Source organism: Marmota flaviventris, chromosome 2, assembly GCF_047511675.1.
Source record: "Marmota flaviventris isolate mMarFla1 chromosome 2, mMarFla1.hap1, whole genome shotgun sequence".
Classification (NCBI taxonomy): domain Eukaryota; kingdom Metazoa; phylum Chordata; class Mammalia; order Rodentia; family Sciuridae; genus Marmota; species Marmota flaviventris.
Window position 1 is genome coordinate 62,676,889 of NC_092499.1, and position 17,122 is coordinate 62,694,010.

Consider the following 17,122-nt stretch of genomic DNA (forward strand, 5'->3'; position numbering starts at 1 on the left):
AATAAAACAACAGGGTTATGAGTTTTTTTGGTTTGTTTGGTGGGTTGATGTGTATAGTGGGGGGTTGGTACTGGGGATGGAAACCAGGGATTCTCTCCCACTGAGCTTCATCCTCAGTCCTTTAATTCTTTGTTTCGAGACAGGGTCTAAGTTGTCAAGGCTGGCCTTGAACTTGCTGTTCTCCTGCCTGAGTTGCTGGGATGACAGGTGTGCACCACCATGCCCAGCCAACATAAGAGTTTTAATGAAAGTTAATAGTCTACTTCTTTTTCTTTCTCTGACTCCTGAAACTCAACCTGACAGCTTTGCCATATATCAGGGCTGATATTTGAAGCAAGACTTCAAATCCAAAACCTTTGTTGCCAGATTTTGAATGTGAAGGTGGCCCCACAGCTATCTTTTGTGAATAGACAGCCAGAGGAGGATAATCAGAAGGATTTGTGTCAATCATCACAACTCTACTTCCCTAGGAACATTCTATAAAATGGAACACAGAAATGTATCTTATTGTTCTAACAAAAAAAACCCAAAATACTCTTCTAAATGCCTTTTTAAACTAGAGCATTCATCCTACTTTCCAAACCTAAGATATTTACCCTCTGGCCTATTACAGAAACAGTTTGCTGACTCTGGTTGAAAGCCAATGGTTCTCAGCCCATCTGTATATTCACATTACCCAGACGGTTATACAAAAGGACCAATTCCAATACCATACCTAAACCAATTGGAATCTCTTGGGTATGGTCCAGGCATCAGTATTTTTTCATGTTTTTGATTTATTAATCAAAACAATCATGTATAGCAAAGTTTGAAAATTGCTGTCCCAGGGGAAGGGCTTTGGTCCTTCTGGATCCCATCAGATATGTCTTGGAGAGTGAAGGGAAAGCTCATCTTTCTCCATAAGTTAGCTGAGCAAATATCCAGGGATGTTTTCCCATCTGTCCTAAACCCCCTTTGTAAAATTTGACTAGTGGTCATGGGCCATAAGGTTTAATCAGTGCCTGCTCTTCTTTCGACTGCTTTAATTCTTCTTGATCCACGAATGAGGTAAATAAAAGGTCCCTTCCTCTGCCTCGCTCCTTTGCCATTTTCTGCTGTTCCTCCTTCCTGGCCTCTTCTTTTCTGTTCTCTTTCTGGAAAAGTACAAAGTGACAAGTTGGGCATACCAACTGCTGAGAGAAGCAAGGTGGCTCAAGGACGGTGGGATCAGAAAAGGACATTTGGTTATTTTAGTGGAAGGAGGGTTCTGCCTGCAGGCATTCTGGAAAATGCCACTTTGCCTTTTGGGCTGCCCAGGGAAGATAAAAGTTCATGAAGCTCTACTGTGGTTGGCATTTGCGGTTTCTGCTCAGCATCCCCAGGCACTGTTCCTGAAGGAGGTGTACTGACGGCTGGTGGAAACTGACAGGAGTGGGAGAAGAACTGAAATAGACATTTTTAGTGATAGGTCAGACCTTCATCATCCCTCTCCTGAATGACTGACTGACTGCAAGGGGTTCCTACCGGATCTCTGCAATCCCATCTCAACCCACCTCCATTGCTATCGATTACCTGTCACATTGCCACCAAAGTAAACTTTACAAAAGAAAATCCCATTGTGTTCGTTTCCCACTGGAAATCTCACCATGATTCCGCATCACTGGTTGGATACAATTCAAATTCTTTAGCAGGGTCATGAGGTTCCTCTGGTCCCCAGTCACTACTTCAGCTTCATCCCCTTCCTGTCACCCACAGGTCTTATTAAGTCACTTTGAATTTTCTTGATGGCAATTTCAAATGTCTAGAACATTCTTTCTACCTTTCTGCTTTACTAATGCTTAACTGCATTGACTCCTTGAAGAATCAGACCAGTCTTTAGGTCCTTTAAGAAGCTTTCCTAGAGCTGAGCACAGTGGCACATGCCTGAAATCTCAGCAGCACCGGAGGCTGAGGCAGGAGGATTGTGAGTTCAAAGCCAGCCGCAGAAACTTAGTGAGGCCCTAAGTAACGCAGTGAGACCCAGTATCTAAAAAAATATGAAAAAGGGGCTGGGGATATAGCTCAGTGTTTGAGTGCCCTGGGTTCAATCCCGGGTACCAAAAAAAAAAAAAAAAAAAAAAAAAAAACCACTTTCCTAGACTTTCCTCATAAAGTTTTGCTGATTGCTCATTCATTCATTTATCTAATATTTTATTGGGAGTTTTCTAAACTGCTAGTACTTATTAGGTTCCAGAGATCTGGAGATGGATAAAACACAATTCTTGGGGTTGAGGGTATAGCTCCATGGTAGAGTGCTTGCCTAATAAACTCATGACCCTGGGTTCCATCCTCAGCCCCATAAAAAAAAATGTTTTTTAATGATTGTTTTCCTTCAAATATCTGTAGCCTAGTAAGATTTATATTAAAGAATTATGAACAAGACCTGTTATCAACACAAATAAAATATCCCAGAAGCACAATTACCATTGTGAAAGAAACCAACCCCATGTCCTTATTGTCCTTTAAAGAGACACAAATAAATCACTACTAAAAGATATACAGAGCATTAACCTTCTAAACTGAGCACCAAATGGTTGCCTTCCTAGGTGATCTGCACTCAGATCTCTGGCCCTTCTTGACATCATTCGGCTTTACCTTGCTGGAAATGCAGGAGCAGCCTCTATTTTGGCATTTGTTCTGCACTTCAGAGCCAGGCCTGCATGCTGTGGTGAAGTGACAGAAAACTTTTCGTTTAGCTGTTGGATAAAACTACAGTTGGGTTGACACAGTTATCAGTTATCAGCTGGTTTGGGGCTTGGTTATCAGGGCTTCTGAGCATTCAGTTTCTCCATCTATTTTCTGTGTATGATGCTGCCAGCAGGAAGGGGCTTCTCTCCGAAGGTGCCAGACTTGTGATTTTTTTTCACTTAGAGTCATGACCCCTTTGAGCTATAAAGGACAACAATACTTGTATGTACAACCGGCAGAACCTACTGCAGCTTGGTGACAAAGAGGAGGACTCTTAATAAGAGGAGATGGAGTTCACTGGAGCTGCTAAGGGGCCCTTAAACAGGGAGTAGTCTTGACCCTCAGGTGACCCCAGAGTAACTCAGGCTGCAGAGAGTAGTCCTAGGAGATCTGAATAACATTTTTGCTTTTCAAGTTTTTTTGTTTTCTATCCCTTTGCATCACAGGTCCTGGGAGACTTGGGCTAATGAAACCATTATCTGTTCATAAGCCCCAGGCATATACAGATTATCCTCCCAGCTTTTCTCTTTGTTATCATTTCATTCAAGGACAGAGAGTAAAGAGAAATAAAAGAAAAATGGGGAGGGGCAGGTTGTGAACTGTGACACTTTGATTTATGTAAATACACCAATATGGAGCAACAACAGAATAAAAGAGAGCTTGACCTTAGAGCATTAGTGAAGGGAACATGTACCAAAGGGGAAGAGAGGAAGGTTCAGCAAATGTCTTCATTCATCATTGCATTAGAACTCGTCAGGCACGTAATAACAAGAAAAGACATGGGGTGCCTCAATCTGAAAGCAGAAGTGTAGCTGGGTAAGGGAGAAGTGAAAGGCCACTGGGAACTGTGAGAGCTCTGTCACATGTCTCTGTTTTTATGTCTTCTATCTATGTAGTTCCTTGGAAGAATGGATTTCTCAGCTGCCTGGTTGATGTGGCAGATGCAAGATGGCCACCCATAGCTCCAGGGTAGCACTCACAGTTCCAGCTCCATGAAGAAAGAGACAGATTGATTCAATTAATTCCTTTCAGTCCCAGTTCCATAGTTGTAGAGTAGCATCTCTGTTCTAGCAAGAATGAGACATCTGTGGTTTCAATCAACTGGCATTAGAATAGAACGACATTATATAACCATGGCTCCAAGGAATTAACCCATCCAAATAGATAGGAAAGGAGCCAGGAACTACTGTAAGCTGGAAAGAGGATGTCTGACAGAGGTCACTGTTAGTATGAATAAAAATACTTTGCTGGGGGCTGTGGCACACACCTCTAATCCCAGCAACTCAGGAGGCTGAGAAGGAGGATCACAAGTTCAAGGCCAGCCTCAGCAACTTAGTGAGAACCTGTCTCAAAATAAAAAATAAAAAAAAAGGGATAGGGATGTACCTCAGTGGAAAAGCAACCTTGAGTTCAAGCCCCCCAAAAAAAGAAAGAAAAATAAAATTTGATGTAAGAGAAGAAGAAAGTCAAGGCCAGGGAACATGGGGAAAATGATAACCTCTTAATACCAGTTGGGTGTACCATTATTTGACCCCACATAAAAATTCCAAATGTGTTTCTCATTTCTCCCCATATATTTCCAGTAGACTTTTTCAACTGGTTTCCCTTACTCTTTAAACAATGTGCTATGTAAATTCCTATTTCTTTGATTATTCTGGGTCCTTCACTAGGAAAACCCTTCCCCTTATATTTTACCTATCCAAATAGTCCTCAATGATAGGTCAGCTCTGTCTCCACTTGTTCATGAACCTCTTTCAATTCTGACAAAATTTATTAATTAATTTCACTTTCATCAAATAAACTTTTCCAACTAGATGACCATAGTCCTTAAAGTCAAAGGCCATGTTGTCCACTTTTCGTCCTTCATGATGCTGGGGAGCACAGGCATTCAATAAGTACTTTCATTTCAGTAGAGAGCTTAAAATTTGTGTATCAGAAGTATCATATATATGTATATGTACATATGATTCACATATATAATTATCATATATGTCAGGAACATATATTCCCTCATGACATTTCCAATTTCATTTATGAATTTAGAAATTCCAAGCATGAATGTAACAAGCTAACTGTGGTGATAGGAGAAAACTTAAATATAATACAAAAAAAGAAGGGTACAATTAATTATCTAAAAGAAAGGTTTCATGTCATTGATCAAAAGTACCTAGTTTTTAAAATGATTTGAAATAAAAATAACAGACTAATTTTTATAAGGGATAAATATATATAAATGAGTGAGCCAATATGAACATTTCTTATGATTAAATCACCATTCTGATGATTGACTTATAATATATTGGAATTGAACTTCAGGGAAAACAATAATAAGTAATGAGCTAGTTAAATATCATGCTTGGACTGGGTGCAGTGGTGTACATCTATAATTCCAGAGACAAGGACACTGAAGCAGGAGGATTGCAACTTTGAGGTCAGCCTCAGCAATTTACCAAGACCCTCAAAAACTTAGTGAGACCCTGTCTCAAACTAAAAATGATTTTTAAAAGGACTGGGGATGTAGCTCAGTGGTAGAGCAATCCTGGGTTCAATTCCCAGTAGCAAAAGTAAATAAAATAATATTGTGGTTGATACTAGAGAGTGAAAAATCCTAGATCCAGGAATTTGTAAGCATTTTTCCAGCATTTGAGTTGAAAGTTTTAACATCTCTTCCCTAAAATGCTTATGTTAATTTTATTAGGAGGAACAAGATATAATTCCTTTTTAGACCGATTGAGACTATTTACAAGGATGATAAAAATCAATCAAGTAGACCAATGAACTTACAGAGGAAAGGGATGTGTTCAAAGATACCCAGTACTAATTCATTTAATTTCCTTAAAATGAAGCAAAATGCTTTTAAATTAAATTGTGGTATACAGTAATAATTCAGCATGTAACTTCAGTTTCATGAGGGTTGATATAATTTATAACAACCCAGTAGATATTTGTTAAACACCAAGTACATACTTAGCCTCTATATTGTACCTAAAAGCTATAGAAGTAGTACAAGTTGCACATTTATACCTTCAAGGTCCAAAATCCAAAATTCTCCAAAATCCAAAAGCTTTTTGAGCACCAACATGACACCACAAGTGGAAAATTCCACACCTGACTTCATATAACAGGACTTAGTCAAAACATAGGCTCAAAACAAACAAAACCCACAGGCTCACTAAAAATATTGTATATAATTACCTTCAGGCTATGTGTATAAATTATGTATGAAACATAAATGAATTTTGTGTTTAGACTTAGATCCCAACTCAAAATATCTCATTGTGTATATATGGATATTCCAAAAATCAAAAATTCAAAACACTTTTGGTCCCAAAGATTTTGGGTACCGGATATTCAATTTATACTCTAAAACCTTGGTAATTCAAATCCTTGGGAAATTAATTTTTCTGTAAATCCTAGTTTTCAGGGAAGAGAGAGAGAGAGAGAGAGAAATTTTAATATTTATTTTTTTTTTAGTTTTCGGCGGACACAACATCCACACACATGCCAGGCGAGTGCGCTACCGCTTGAGCCACATCCCCAGCCCAACTTGTAACTTTTAAAATGACAATATTAATGCCTTTCTTCTTTTATTCAATAGAATAATGTAAATATGATGTACTTTTCTTGAGGACTTTTGTTTTGACAATTAATTATTTTGTTATCTTTTTTACATGGATCTATTGATATGTGCCATCAGTTTAGTATCACCTTAGGGGAGCAAGGAGGGGACAACATCTTAGAATAGTCGCATATGATGTTACAAATAAAAATAGTAAATATTTATTCATAAAATTATACTTTCTCTAGTGTCACAATCAAAGTTTGATCCTGGGCACTCTTCACAATCAGAATAGAAATATTTAGACTCACCTTTGACCACTAGCAATTATGCAGCAATCATGGTGATTACAAGCATCATAATGATACAGCCATCATGGTGATGCAGGTGGTCATGGTGATGCAGCCATCAGAGTGATGTAGTGATGCAGGCGTCATGGTGTTGCAAACAATCATAGTGTAAAAATAATGGTAATGAGCCATTGTGATGATGTGGGCATCATGGTGATGCAGGTAGTCATAGGGATATAGGCATCATGGTGATACAGCCATCATGGTGATGCAGACAACATTTGATGCAGCCATCATGGTAATGTAAGCATCTTGGTGATGCAGGCATCATGGCAACTCACTGATTTCCATTCTCTGTGTTAGGAATCTTGCTCTACAAAGCACCTCTCATTTTTTCTGTATAATTCCAAGATATACTAAAGAATCTTGAGGTTTCTTCTGCATTTACTACTGCTTAACCTAGATGTGTTGATATTTCTTATTAAATCTTTTTAAAATGTGTTCAGCAGCTTTCGATTAAAGTAAAAGACATCCTTAGTCAAATTTTAGCCCAACATCCCCTAGTTTGAAAATTCTGTGCTGTCTTCCCAGATGTTTGGCAGTTTCTTCTGCTTTCACCTACATTTCTTCTGCTTGATGTTGACAATAATTTGCTGTGGAATTGTGTGTGTGTGTGTGTGTGTGAGAGAGAGAGAGAGAGAGAGAGAGATCTTCCACAGATTCCCAACATAGAGCTCCCAAAATCCTTTAGTTAGAGGTTCTAGGGAATCTTTTGCTCTAATATTTTATTTTTGACCCTGGTTCCTAACACAGAGCTCCTAAGACCCACGTCTTTTCCCAGGTGATAAAAGCATCTTTTGTTCCAATAAGGTGACTCATGATAAGCTCCTGCATGGGAGTTAGTTAGCAGAAAGACCAGCCCATGATTAGAGGTTGGGAACTTTCAGTCCCACCCCACATCCTCCATGGAGAGGAGAGGGGCTGGAAATACAGTTAGTAATGTTTCATGCCTAAATAATGAAGCCTCCATAAAAAAAAAAAAAAAAAAAAGTATGTGATGCAGAATTTCCAGATTCATGAATATATCCACATGCTGGAAGGGTGGTGCATCCCAACTCCATGGGACAGAAACACTGCATTTGGGACCCTTTCAAACCTTGTCCTCTATGTCTCTTCATCTTACTCTTCATTTATATCTTTCAAAATATTTTTTGTAATAAATTGGCAATTTTCTGTTTTCCTGGGTTCTGTGAGCCACTGTAGCAAACCTCAGGAGGGAATCATGGGAACCTCTGATTTATAGTCCAGTGGGATAGAAGTTGTGGGTATGCTGAGGCCCACTGCTTGCAGTGGGTGTCTGAAATGGGAAGAGGGGAGCAACTATGTGAAACTGAACTTTCAGCCTGGGGGATCTGATGCTGTTTCCAGGTAGATAGTGTCAAAACTGAGTTAAAGTGCATGATGCTCGGGTGATGTCAGAGAATTTCTTGGTGTGGGGAATATGGGTTACATATCTGTTGTCAGAAGAGATGAGTTGACAACGGTTTGGGTATAGAGCAGGAGAAAGATGATATATTTTTTCTTTATGCATTTCCATTGCAAGCCTCCATCCAGTGTAATCTTTGAAGTCCTTTTAAGCAACACTTAAAGTCAAGTCAACCCTGGATGGTTCCATGAACAAGCACCCCAACTGAAAGGGTGATTTTATGACTGGCACCCTTACACACACCTAACTCCCCTGTGCACAGGCTATTGGAAACTCCTCAGTGTTCATGTCTTTGCTTGATGGTTTGCACACATTTTGTGACATCACTTTAAAAAATGTGTCTCAATTCCCAGATGTAATGAATGGAGCTGTATCTTTACATTCCATTTAAATTTGGGGAGGTCCGGTTTTTATCCTGACTTTTCAGAACTGTCAAGGTGTCTGCCTAGAGTTGGTTCTTATTTTTTTCAGAGCCCATAGTCATGGTCTGGTGCCTTTTCTAAGGTCTGTCTAGAGTCCCCCACTGCTTACTCCCTGGTTCTAGTTTGGAAAGATCTCTGAATGACTGGTTTTCAACAGTTGTCAATCTGGGAAGATCAAAAGTGAATTCCTTCCTTTGTGCATCAGAACCTGGGTCTTCTGAACCAAAGAAACTGCTCCAACACTTTGCCGGCCTTCCATGTCCACCCCTTGCTCATCCTGCATCATCAGTTTTTGGTTCTCTACTTCTTCATTGACATCAGCGTATAAACATAGCATTATTGCTTCATCTTAAGTAAAGTTTTTGTCTTGACCTATCCACTTTTCCTCCCATCCACTATTGCATTTGTCAGCTTGCCTTTCTAACTGTGAAAAAGTTGTCTTTATTCACTGTCTCTGATTTCTCTTTGCCCTTTCTTTTGGAAAGTTTGGGGTTTTTTCCTACAAATAATCTCTAAGTTACAGAAGAATCACAAGTACAGGGCAAAGAATATCCTTTTCCCCGAATCATTTGAGAAGATGTGAAAAGATGCCTTATCACCTCCAAAAACTTTCATGTGCCTTTCCCTACAAGTGAAAACATTTTTCTACACAATCATAATGCAGTCATTAGAATCAGAAAATTAACACCGATACGTTACTACCTTCTAATCCTGAGACCCTGTTTAAGTATTACAAATCTTCCCAGTACTGTCCCTGTTAGTAAAAGGATTCAGTTCAGAATTATGTGTTGCATTTAATTATCCAGTCTGACAGTCCCTTAGACTTCCTTGGCTTTAATGAAATGTCATGACTCTGACATTTTTGAAGATTATAGTCTATTTATTTTGCAAAATGTCACACAGTTTGGATTTCTGTGGTATTTCTCTATAATTAAATTCAGGAAACAAAACTTTGGTGTTAATATAGAATCAGTGGGTATTCAGAGTATTTTATCAGTGGAATGTGGTTTCAGATAGGCACTTGCTAGTGTTATTGATTTTTATTATTTGACTGCAGTGGTTTCTTCTAGAATTCTATCCATGGACCCTATGGGGAACCCAGGTTAATCACTTTTTATTTAAGAGGTTAGTAATCATGGAGAAAGAAAATGGAGACTTGAATTAGGGAGTTGCAGTAGAAACGATAGTGAGGGGCCAAATTTGAGGTATTTTGGGAGGAAGAGTCAACAGGACAGAAAAGGTTTTCTAGAGTTTGGGGGGAAATCCCAATGGAAGAACTAGGCCTAGGAATATAAAAGATGACTATGTGAAAAATGTTAGCAGGAATAGGTAGAAAACAAGAGATCTGTTAGGGAAAATATTCCTGTGAATTATTGTAAGATAAAGTGTGAGGATGATAGCCCCAGGTTAGAAAGGAGGAGTGTTCATAAAGATGAAGTCAGGAACACTGAGACTCACAGCAGGCTGCTTCTGAGCCAAGACCTGGGCAAACACTGATCTAACAAAGCCTAAGCTTCACATATTCAAGATGATCATATTTTACTCATGTTGTTGTACAGATTAAACCGGATATTGTATGTGAGGTGGTTTGCACAGTTCTGACACATAGCAAGGGCTACGGATATTATAATTATTCCAGTTACTACTAGGATTCTGACATTCTGACAATGGTCCTGTGGACCATCATCCACAGGAGGTTGCAATCTAGTCACAGAAACAAGATAAAACACATAATATGCTTTGAGAAGGAAACCATTCAGAATTCAATTGTTCAAATAGAAGAGACTCAAATTACTTATTTGGCACAGGATAGTGTTTTCTGTGTCATGAAAGGGGATTTCAAAAATTCACACCACATCTTTGCATATGAGTGCTACAAATGAGAAGGAATAGACAACGCTGGATCTCTCCTTAGCAGGAGAGTTTTCGAAATTACTATTTTATAGTCTCTGCTGCTTACCGGCTAAGCTGCTATGTGGTACAATAATGAGTATTGCTAAGACATGAAATAAAGTGGTCATGATTCAGTCTGAAAGTCTGACCTTTGCTTTCATTCAGGGGAGCTAACACAAAAATAGACTATTTCCTTTCATTTTGCTATGATAGCATTTCGTAAAGGTGCAAAACGAATTTCAGTTTCAACCTTTGAAACAAGCCACACTTTTGAGATGTCTACATATAACAGTACAGTAGTTTATATGCAGATAGTTGTGGCTTAAGGCAAAAACATCAGGGTTCAAGTTCTTTTTCTGACACGTGCTTTGCTGTATGCCATTGAACAACTCAAGTTTTCATCTATAAAAGGTGGATAATTCCTTCAGAATTGTTGTGAGATACAAGAGAAAATTTAACTCAATTTCTAAAACAAAATACAATAAACTTTTTTTTAAATGCTGCAATGTCCTAAAGAACAAGCATAATTTTTGCACCAATATACTATACTAGACTGAATAGTTTCCCCTCAAATTCAGGCCCACCAAGAATCTTAGAATGTGAAATTATTTGAAAATAAGGAATTTGTAGATATAGTCAAGTCAAGAGAGGGTCACACTGGATTAGGGTGGACCCTAATGCAATGACTGATGAGATGGGAAATTTGCACAGACGAGAATAACAGGTATAGACAGAGGAGCCCAGGAGAAAATGCCATGTGAAGACCAAGACAAAGACTGGAGTGACAGTGCTACAAATGGTTTGCACAGTTGCTGGCAACCAGGTGCTAGGAGAGAGGCCTGGAACAGATTCTCCTGCAGTCTCTTATAGGGACCAGCTCTACTGACACCTTGGTTTCTAGTACTAGGAGAGAATCAATGTTTTGTTGTTTTAAGCCACTAAGGTTTTGGTGATCTGTTCAGATAACCAGAGGAAACTAATACCCATAACAATACCTATGCCTCATTGCATCAGTGAGGTAGGCTAATTCCATGGTAGTAAGAAATTGTCTCCTGCCTCCATTCATTGGAGCGTATAATAGCAAAGATATACATCTCAGTCCTACCTCAGATCAAAAGAGAAGATTTAATCCAATGTTAGGAACAAGGTAAGTTATGATTATAGAGCCACTGTGAGATCTTAAAAAAAAAAAAAACCGATCTGCTGCTGCTCCCCTACCATGTCACATTTATCAGGAACTCTGGCATCTGAGCACCTTCTAACAGGAACAGTGCCTTTGTGCATTCTGTGCGAATGGGAACAGAAAATCCAAAACTTTAAAGATTTATAGGATGAGAGGATGAAACTGATTTTCACGCTCAACCAGGAAATAGTAAAACTGACCTTCCTTTAGGCAATGAGAGGTCCAATCAACTTAGTCCTAGGCAAGGAACAAAATTCAAGGGTGTGGCCACTATGCCACTCCTTGAAACCTCTGAATCAATGAAGGGCTTTCCTAGTTAACTATTTCAGTTGGACAAAGTGGCAAAGGAAAAAGGATATGACAAATTATACATGGACTCCTGAGGCTTCTGCCCCAAATCCTTCTATGGCAATTCTACTCACATCTCATTGGCTAGAGCAAGTCATGAGTGACATGGCCAACTGAGGTCATTGTAGGGATTTGTATACCCCACCCCTTGGGAGGGGCAGTGAATATTTTTAGCAATAATATATCTACCTAATTCTTCCAGAGGATTATGCTTTCAGAAGTAGCTTTGGGACACTTATAGAAGAACAGTGGTGTTATTCTCATGTGGAAAAGTCTTTTGGAGTGATGTTCAGAGCAAGTGTATTATGTCATAAAGAAATTGACTCTTGACCTCCACATGGCATTTTTCTGATTGGTAACCTGACTCACCCCCTGATATGTTAGTTTCTCAAAATTAAATCCATCCCCTTAAGTAGTGAAAATTTGCCACTGCCAAAGGAAGGTACTACAGACAACTCCTGACAACAAGCTGTGAAAGTGTGAGAAAGGATAGCATTACCCAAATCAGTGACAGTCTACCAATGAAGCATCCCTCAAAGGTACAAGGCTTGGCTGAAGTCATAGGTGTCATATTGCAATATGTATATATACTCCTGCACTCTGTAACCTTCTGTTTGTGTGTTCAGATGATTCACACATACTCATATATGCCTCCTGGTGTGTTCAGTTGAAGAGGGGGCGTCAACAGCCTCTCCAGCACCATTTCTGAAGCAGAGAATCACAGCTACAGAAAGATAACAAGAGCTAGCTTGTGTGGAACTCTTACTAAATGACTTGTATGGATTATCTCATTTATTTAATCCTTGCAATCAGGGATGGGACTAGAGTGGCACAAATGAGGTATGTTGGGTATACAGTTGAAGCCAACTTGCCCTCTCAGGGCTGGACCAGTGCAGGGTTGATACCAGCATGACCCGGACAGTGAGTGCCTCCTTCACTTTTGGGCCCTAAGTGACCCTCTCACCTAACCCTAGCCCCAATATCTATTCGTGGTAATCCTTTGCAGTCAACATCGTTGACTCCCTTACTATGGAGGTTGAATGTCTGCTGCACTTGCACACTAGTGGTGGAATGAGGATTGGAGCCAAGCCATTAGACCCCAGAGCTGGGCCTTGACTGCACCAAACTGCCCCCACAGTTCTGGTTATTTCTCTTTTCCCTCCAGGTCTCCAAGGCAGCTGCAGACTTGATGGCCTACTGTGAGGCTCATGCCAAGGAAGATCCCCTGCTGACACCTGTCCCGGCCTCAGAAAATCCATTTCGGGAGAAGAAGTTCTTCTGCGCCATCCTTTAAAGTCTCCAGGAGGAGGCTGAAGAGCCTCAGGGCTCCCGGGACATTGCCGTAGAGTTTCTAGCAAAGTGGGCACCTTTCTTGTCCACAACATTTAAGGAGAGGGAGGAGAACCATCCTGGAAACTCCAGGCTGTGCATGTTTAATGAACTGGTCCCCTTGATGAAAATGAAAGCCGATCCTGACTTAAAAGAGATCTGATTCTGCAGACCTGCCTGGAGGAGGGAATGTATAAAAATAAAATTGGTGTCACTTCTTTTCTGCTACCCTCCCCCAAGCCCTTACGTTTCTGCTTCATATTTAAAATATATATATAAATGTTAAAACAGACAGCTGTACTAAGCTGTGTATGACCTTCTCGGAATGAATATTGTCATTAGAATTCCCTTTGATAAACCGAGTTGTCCAGTGTATCCGCAGTTCGGTTTAATGGCATCGATGTTTAGTCTTTGTGCCTTTTTCTGTTTTCCTTCTCTCCTCCACACACCCCTCCCCTTAGAGTAGTATGAAGATAAGGCTGGACTTCTCTGTAAGACTGAACTCCAAGAATGAGCACCCAAAATGTCTAGGGAGATGTTCCTTGTGGTATATTCTCATGGTAATAACAACAACAAAAAGCCGGTTGTCTGTGTTCTCTTATCACTATTCCTAATATTTGTACATGATAGCTTTGATTCTGCAAGTAAACCATGTGTTGTGACTGGTGCTTTCTTATCTTTGTGACAATTTTTGAGTAATATTGCATGAAAACATCCCTATGTTACATCCATTCAGAAGTTTTGTTGTTTTACTATAAAGTTAGGAAAAGAAATGAGAGAGAGAGAGAAAGAGAAGATGCTGAGGAGGAGAAACCTCAGTCTTCTGAAAATTGACATTACTTCAGAGCCTTAGCCATGCCTAAAATACCTCCTAGTGAACAGTGGAACAAGCGCCTCTGTAATATATTTTTCAGAATCCAAAGCGTTTTGATTTATCCAGGATCCAGGGCAGCACAGATACCCCAAGCAGCATCGTGAGGGATTCACTATGAGTTGGAAGGTGCTTTTACTAGAGGGTGAGCATTTCCTCTTCTCCTGAATTACAAAAATTCCAGACTGAAAGAATGCTTTTTGCATGCTTAACAAGAAATCCATGGCCCTCCTTCATTAAAGTATCAGAAATGAGCCAAGAGCTCCACAGAGGGTGATCCTTTCTCGAAACACCAGCCTTTCACCCACCAGGGAGAAGGACCATGAAGCCCACTCTTTGTGTGGCAGGCATGGTCCCCAGAGCTGGTTCCACCAGGAAAGGGTCTGGCTCTTTTTTTCCACTGTGCTGGTTTTCAATTTTCACTAAGTTTTCAAAGAAACCTTTGTTTTTGGTTCTCTACCTTGTTTGTTAAAGTCTCTAAGTCTTTATTTACAACTTCCTTGCAGCTAGAGCTCCCTCTTTGCAAGATAAGATATTGGGAGTGATTTTTCATTGCTGCTGTAGTTCCATCAGTAATGACAGACCCTGGAAGCCTCTGTCACTTTTTTTTTTTTTTTTTTTCTGTGTCATTCCCAGCCAGAGAGGGCCTCTCTTACATCTTGTATGCTTCCAAGTCCCAAAAGATCATTAATTCCAAAATAGTTATTCTCCTCTCTTTCCTCACCATTCTCCTATTTAAAAAAAAAAAAAATTACTAAGAGGGAGAAAAAAGAAGATAAAAATACCACACCAAGGATTGAAACAGACTTGGTAAATATTTTCGCTAGCTCCTTTCTGGGCATGCTAGTAAAAGAATTAAAATGTCCAATTAAAGCTTATGCCTGGGATGGGAAGAAGAGGATACTGAAATATTCACAAAATGAATGAACCTATTTCTGTAACTAGAAACTTCTGATCAAATCTTGGGATTTTATTATAGTCAGTGGGATTCCAATGAAGATTGAAAAGTGAAAAAAAATCTGGCAGAGTGTTTATTGAACTGCATGCAGTATTACACAATGAGATTAGGGGTACTGTGAAATCAGCTAAAACTGAATCACACTTTTAAGGCAAGCTAAAATGTGAATTGAAGATATAGTTATATGAAAACAACTGAGCAAAGCACTCTTTGGGGGTGTTGGAAGCATCATTAGAAGGCCCAGATCATTTCCACAATCCATACCAGTTCTTTCTCTAAGAAGGACTCTTGTTATTTCCATGTAAATTTAGATCTTTGGAGCAATTAAAATTTCTAGGAAGCACCTTAGTATAGATCTGGCAATGAAAAGTTAAGGAGGTTCCAAACTATATGTGACTGTGCCTATAAAAGGAGAGAGAAGGCAGAAAATACATAGCGTCTGAAATTAAGTTTAAGGAAAATGTTTCGGCTTTTTTCATAATTTCATGTCTTTATGTAGTTATAATACCAGAACCTTTATATGAGTTTTGGTTTATTGGTATTTGTATTTATTAAGGGGAAATTGGTTTTTTGATTACATAGGGCCTCTAAAGAGCTTAATTCCTTTAGAAATTCAACAATCATTTTCACCAGCATAATTTTATCTTAAGGATAATAGAAAAATTCAGCTTAATTATTTAAGGCCCTAATTTCTATCTACCTGTATAATAATGAAATCTTCCATGGAATTAGTTCATAAATACTAATAGTAGACTTCATGTTTAGAATGCAAGCTCTCTAAAAGAAAAAAAAAACAATTTGCATCATTCTCAATACTAACTCCAGTTTAAATTTTGATATTTTATTTGAAATGAAGTACTATTTAATTTAAATCAAAGATTTAAAATAAATGCTTTGATCTGAGTCTGATTCTGCTAGTAATATTGGAAAGAGATTGCCTACTAAGAAAAAAATCCAACAATAAAAAAATTTCTCCATACACTCATATTCATGTAAGGAATTCTGAGAAAATCAAGTATGCTCTCTTAGAGGGGTTTTATTTATTTTTTTCTTAATATTTGCTTCTAGCTGCTCCTGGAAATGGTGGATTGTTACATATACATTACTGTTTCATAGCCCAAGGATTGTTCACATTTTTTCCTACATAAGATCTATAGAATGTGTCATTCAAAGAGAGGGAAATACAGAAGTGTTAAAACAGGAAAACCTGAATGTGATGTGTACATTTTCATCCCACATTGACAATGTATTTGTTTTAATAAATGGAATTTTCAGATTCATTTCATTTGGAGTCAATTTCATTGTGAAGGTCTGAGGGCCACCTTCCCATCGATCGATTCCTGGTTAATTTAAAAAGGAAATACAGATGATAAGGAAATACAAATCCATTAATTTGCCTTCTTTGTTAACATAGGTCCTAAAGAAGGGAAAACTCACCTGGGACTCCTTAAAAGCCTTGTTCTCTACATCTTAGAGCCACTGGGAACAAAGAAAGATGGGGGTGGGGAAAGAGTCCAGGACTCTGGCAGGCTGGACCATGCACACAGATGAGCTGTGGGTATACCAAGAGAGATATCTTTCCTTTATTATTATTTTTTTTAACAAAAAGTGCTATACTCTGTAAACTACCCATTAATTAAAAGGTGTACTGGAGAAGATAAATCCTTAAGACTGTAGCAGCAACTCCTGGAAGATCTTCTTGGTCCAGAAAAACCTTCCTAATGTCCCTCAAATAATGCCAGTGAGTAATAGACCCCTTTAGTAAAGAAAGAAACACTGGACCTCCTAGATCCAGTGCCAGCAACAGCAGCATCTTTAAACCATGGATGAAGGGGCCACTTGGCAGAGTGCACCAGTGCTCCATGGATATCACAATATCTTAGACAGTGGTCCACAGACCACCTGCTTCAGAATTACCTGGGATGCTTCTTTAAAAGGCAGAACCTGAACCCCACCACCCACCCCCCGACCCCAGCAACCTCTACTAATTCAGAATATCTGGCAATGACTCTTAAGAGTATAAATTCTGTTGCATGTTAGGGGTCTGAGGACCCCTAACTTAAGTACTTAGGACATC

General features: G+C 39.1%; 1 protein-coding gene across 2 annotated transcripts in view; it reads left to right on the plus strand.

Annotated features, from left to right (window-relative positions):
* Gng2 (G protein subunit gamma 2) overlaps positions 1–16,325 on the plus strand; it is a 107,618-nt gene extending 91,293 nt beyond the window's left edge. For both annotated transcript variants that reach the window (XM_027929815.2, XM_071607909.1), the window contains one exon: positions 13,053–16,325. In XM_027929815.2, coding sequence (XP_027785616.1) covers positions 13,053–13,181 — 129 coding nt within the window. In that variant the 3' untranslated portion in view covers positions 13,182–16,325. The remainder of the gene's footprint in view (positions 1–13,052) is intronic.
* The last annotated feature ends 797 nt before the right edge of the window (positions 16,326–17,122 follow it).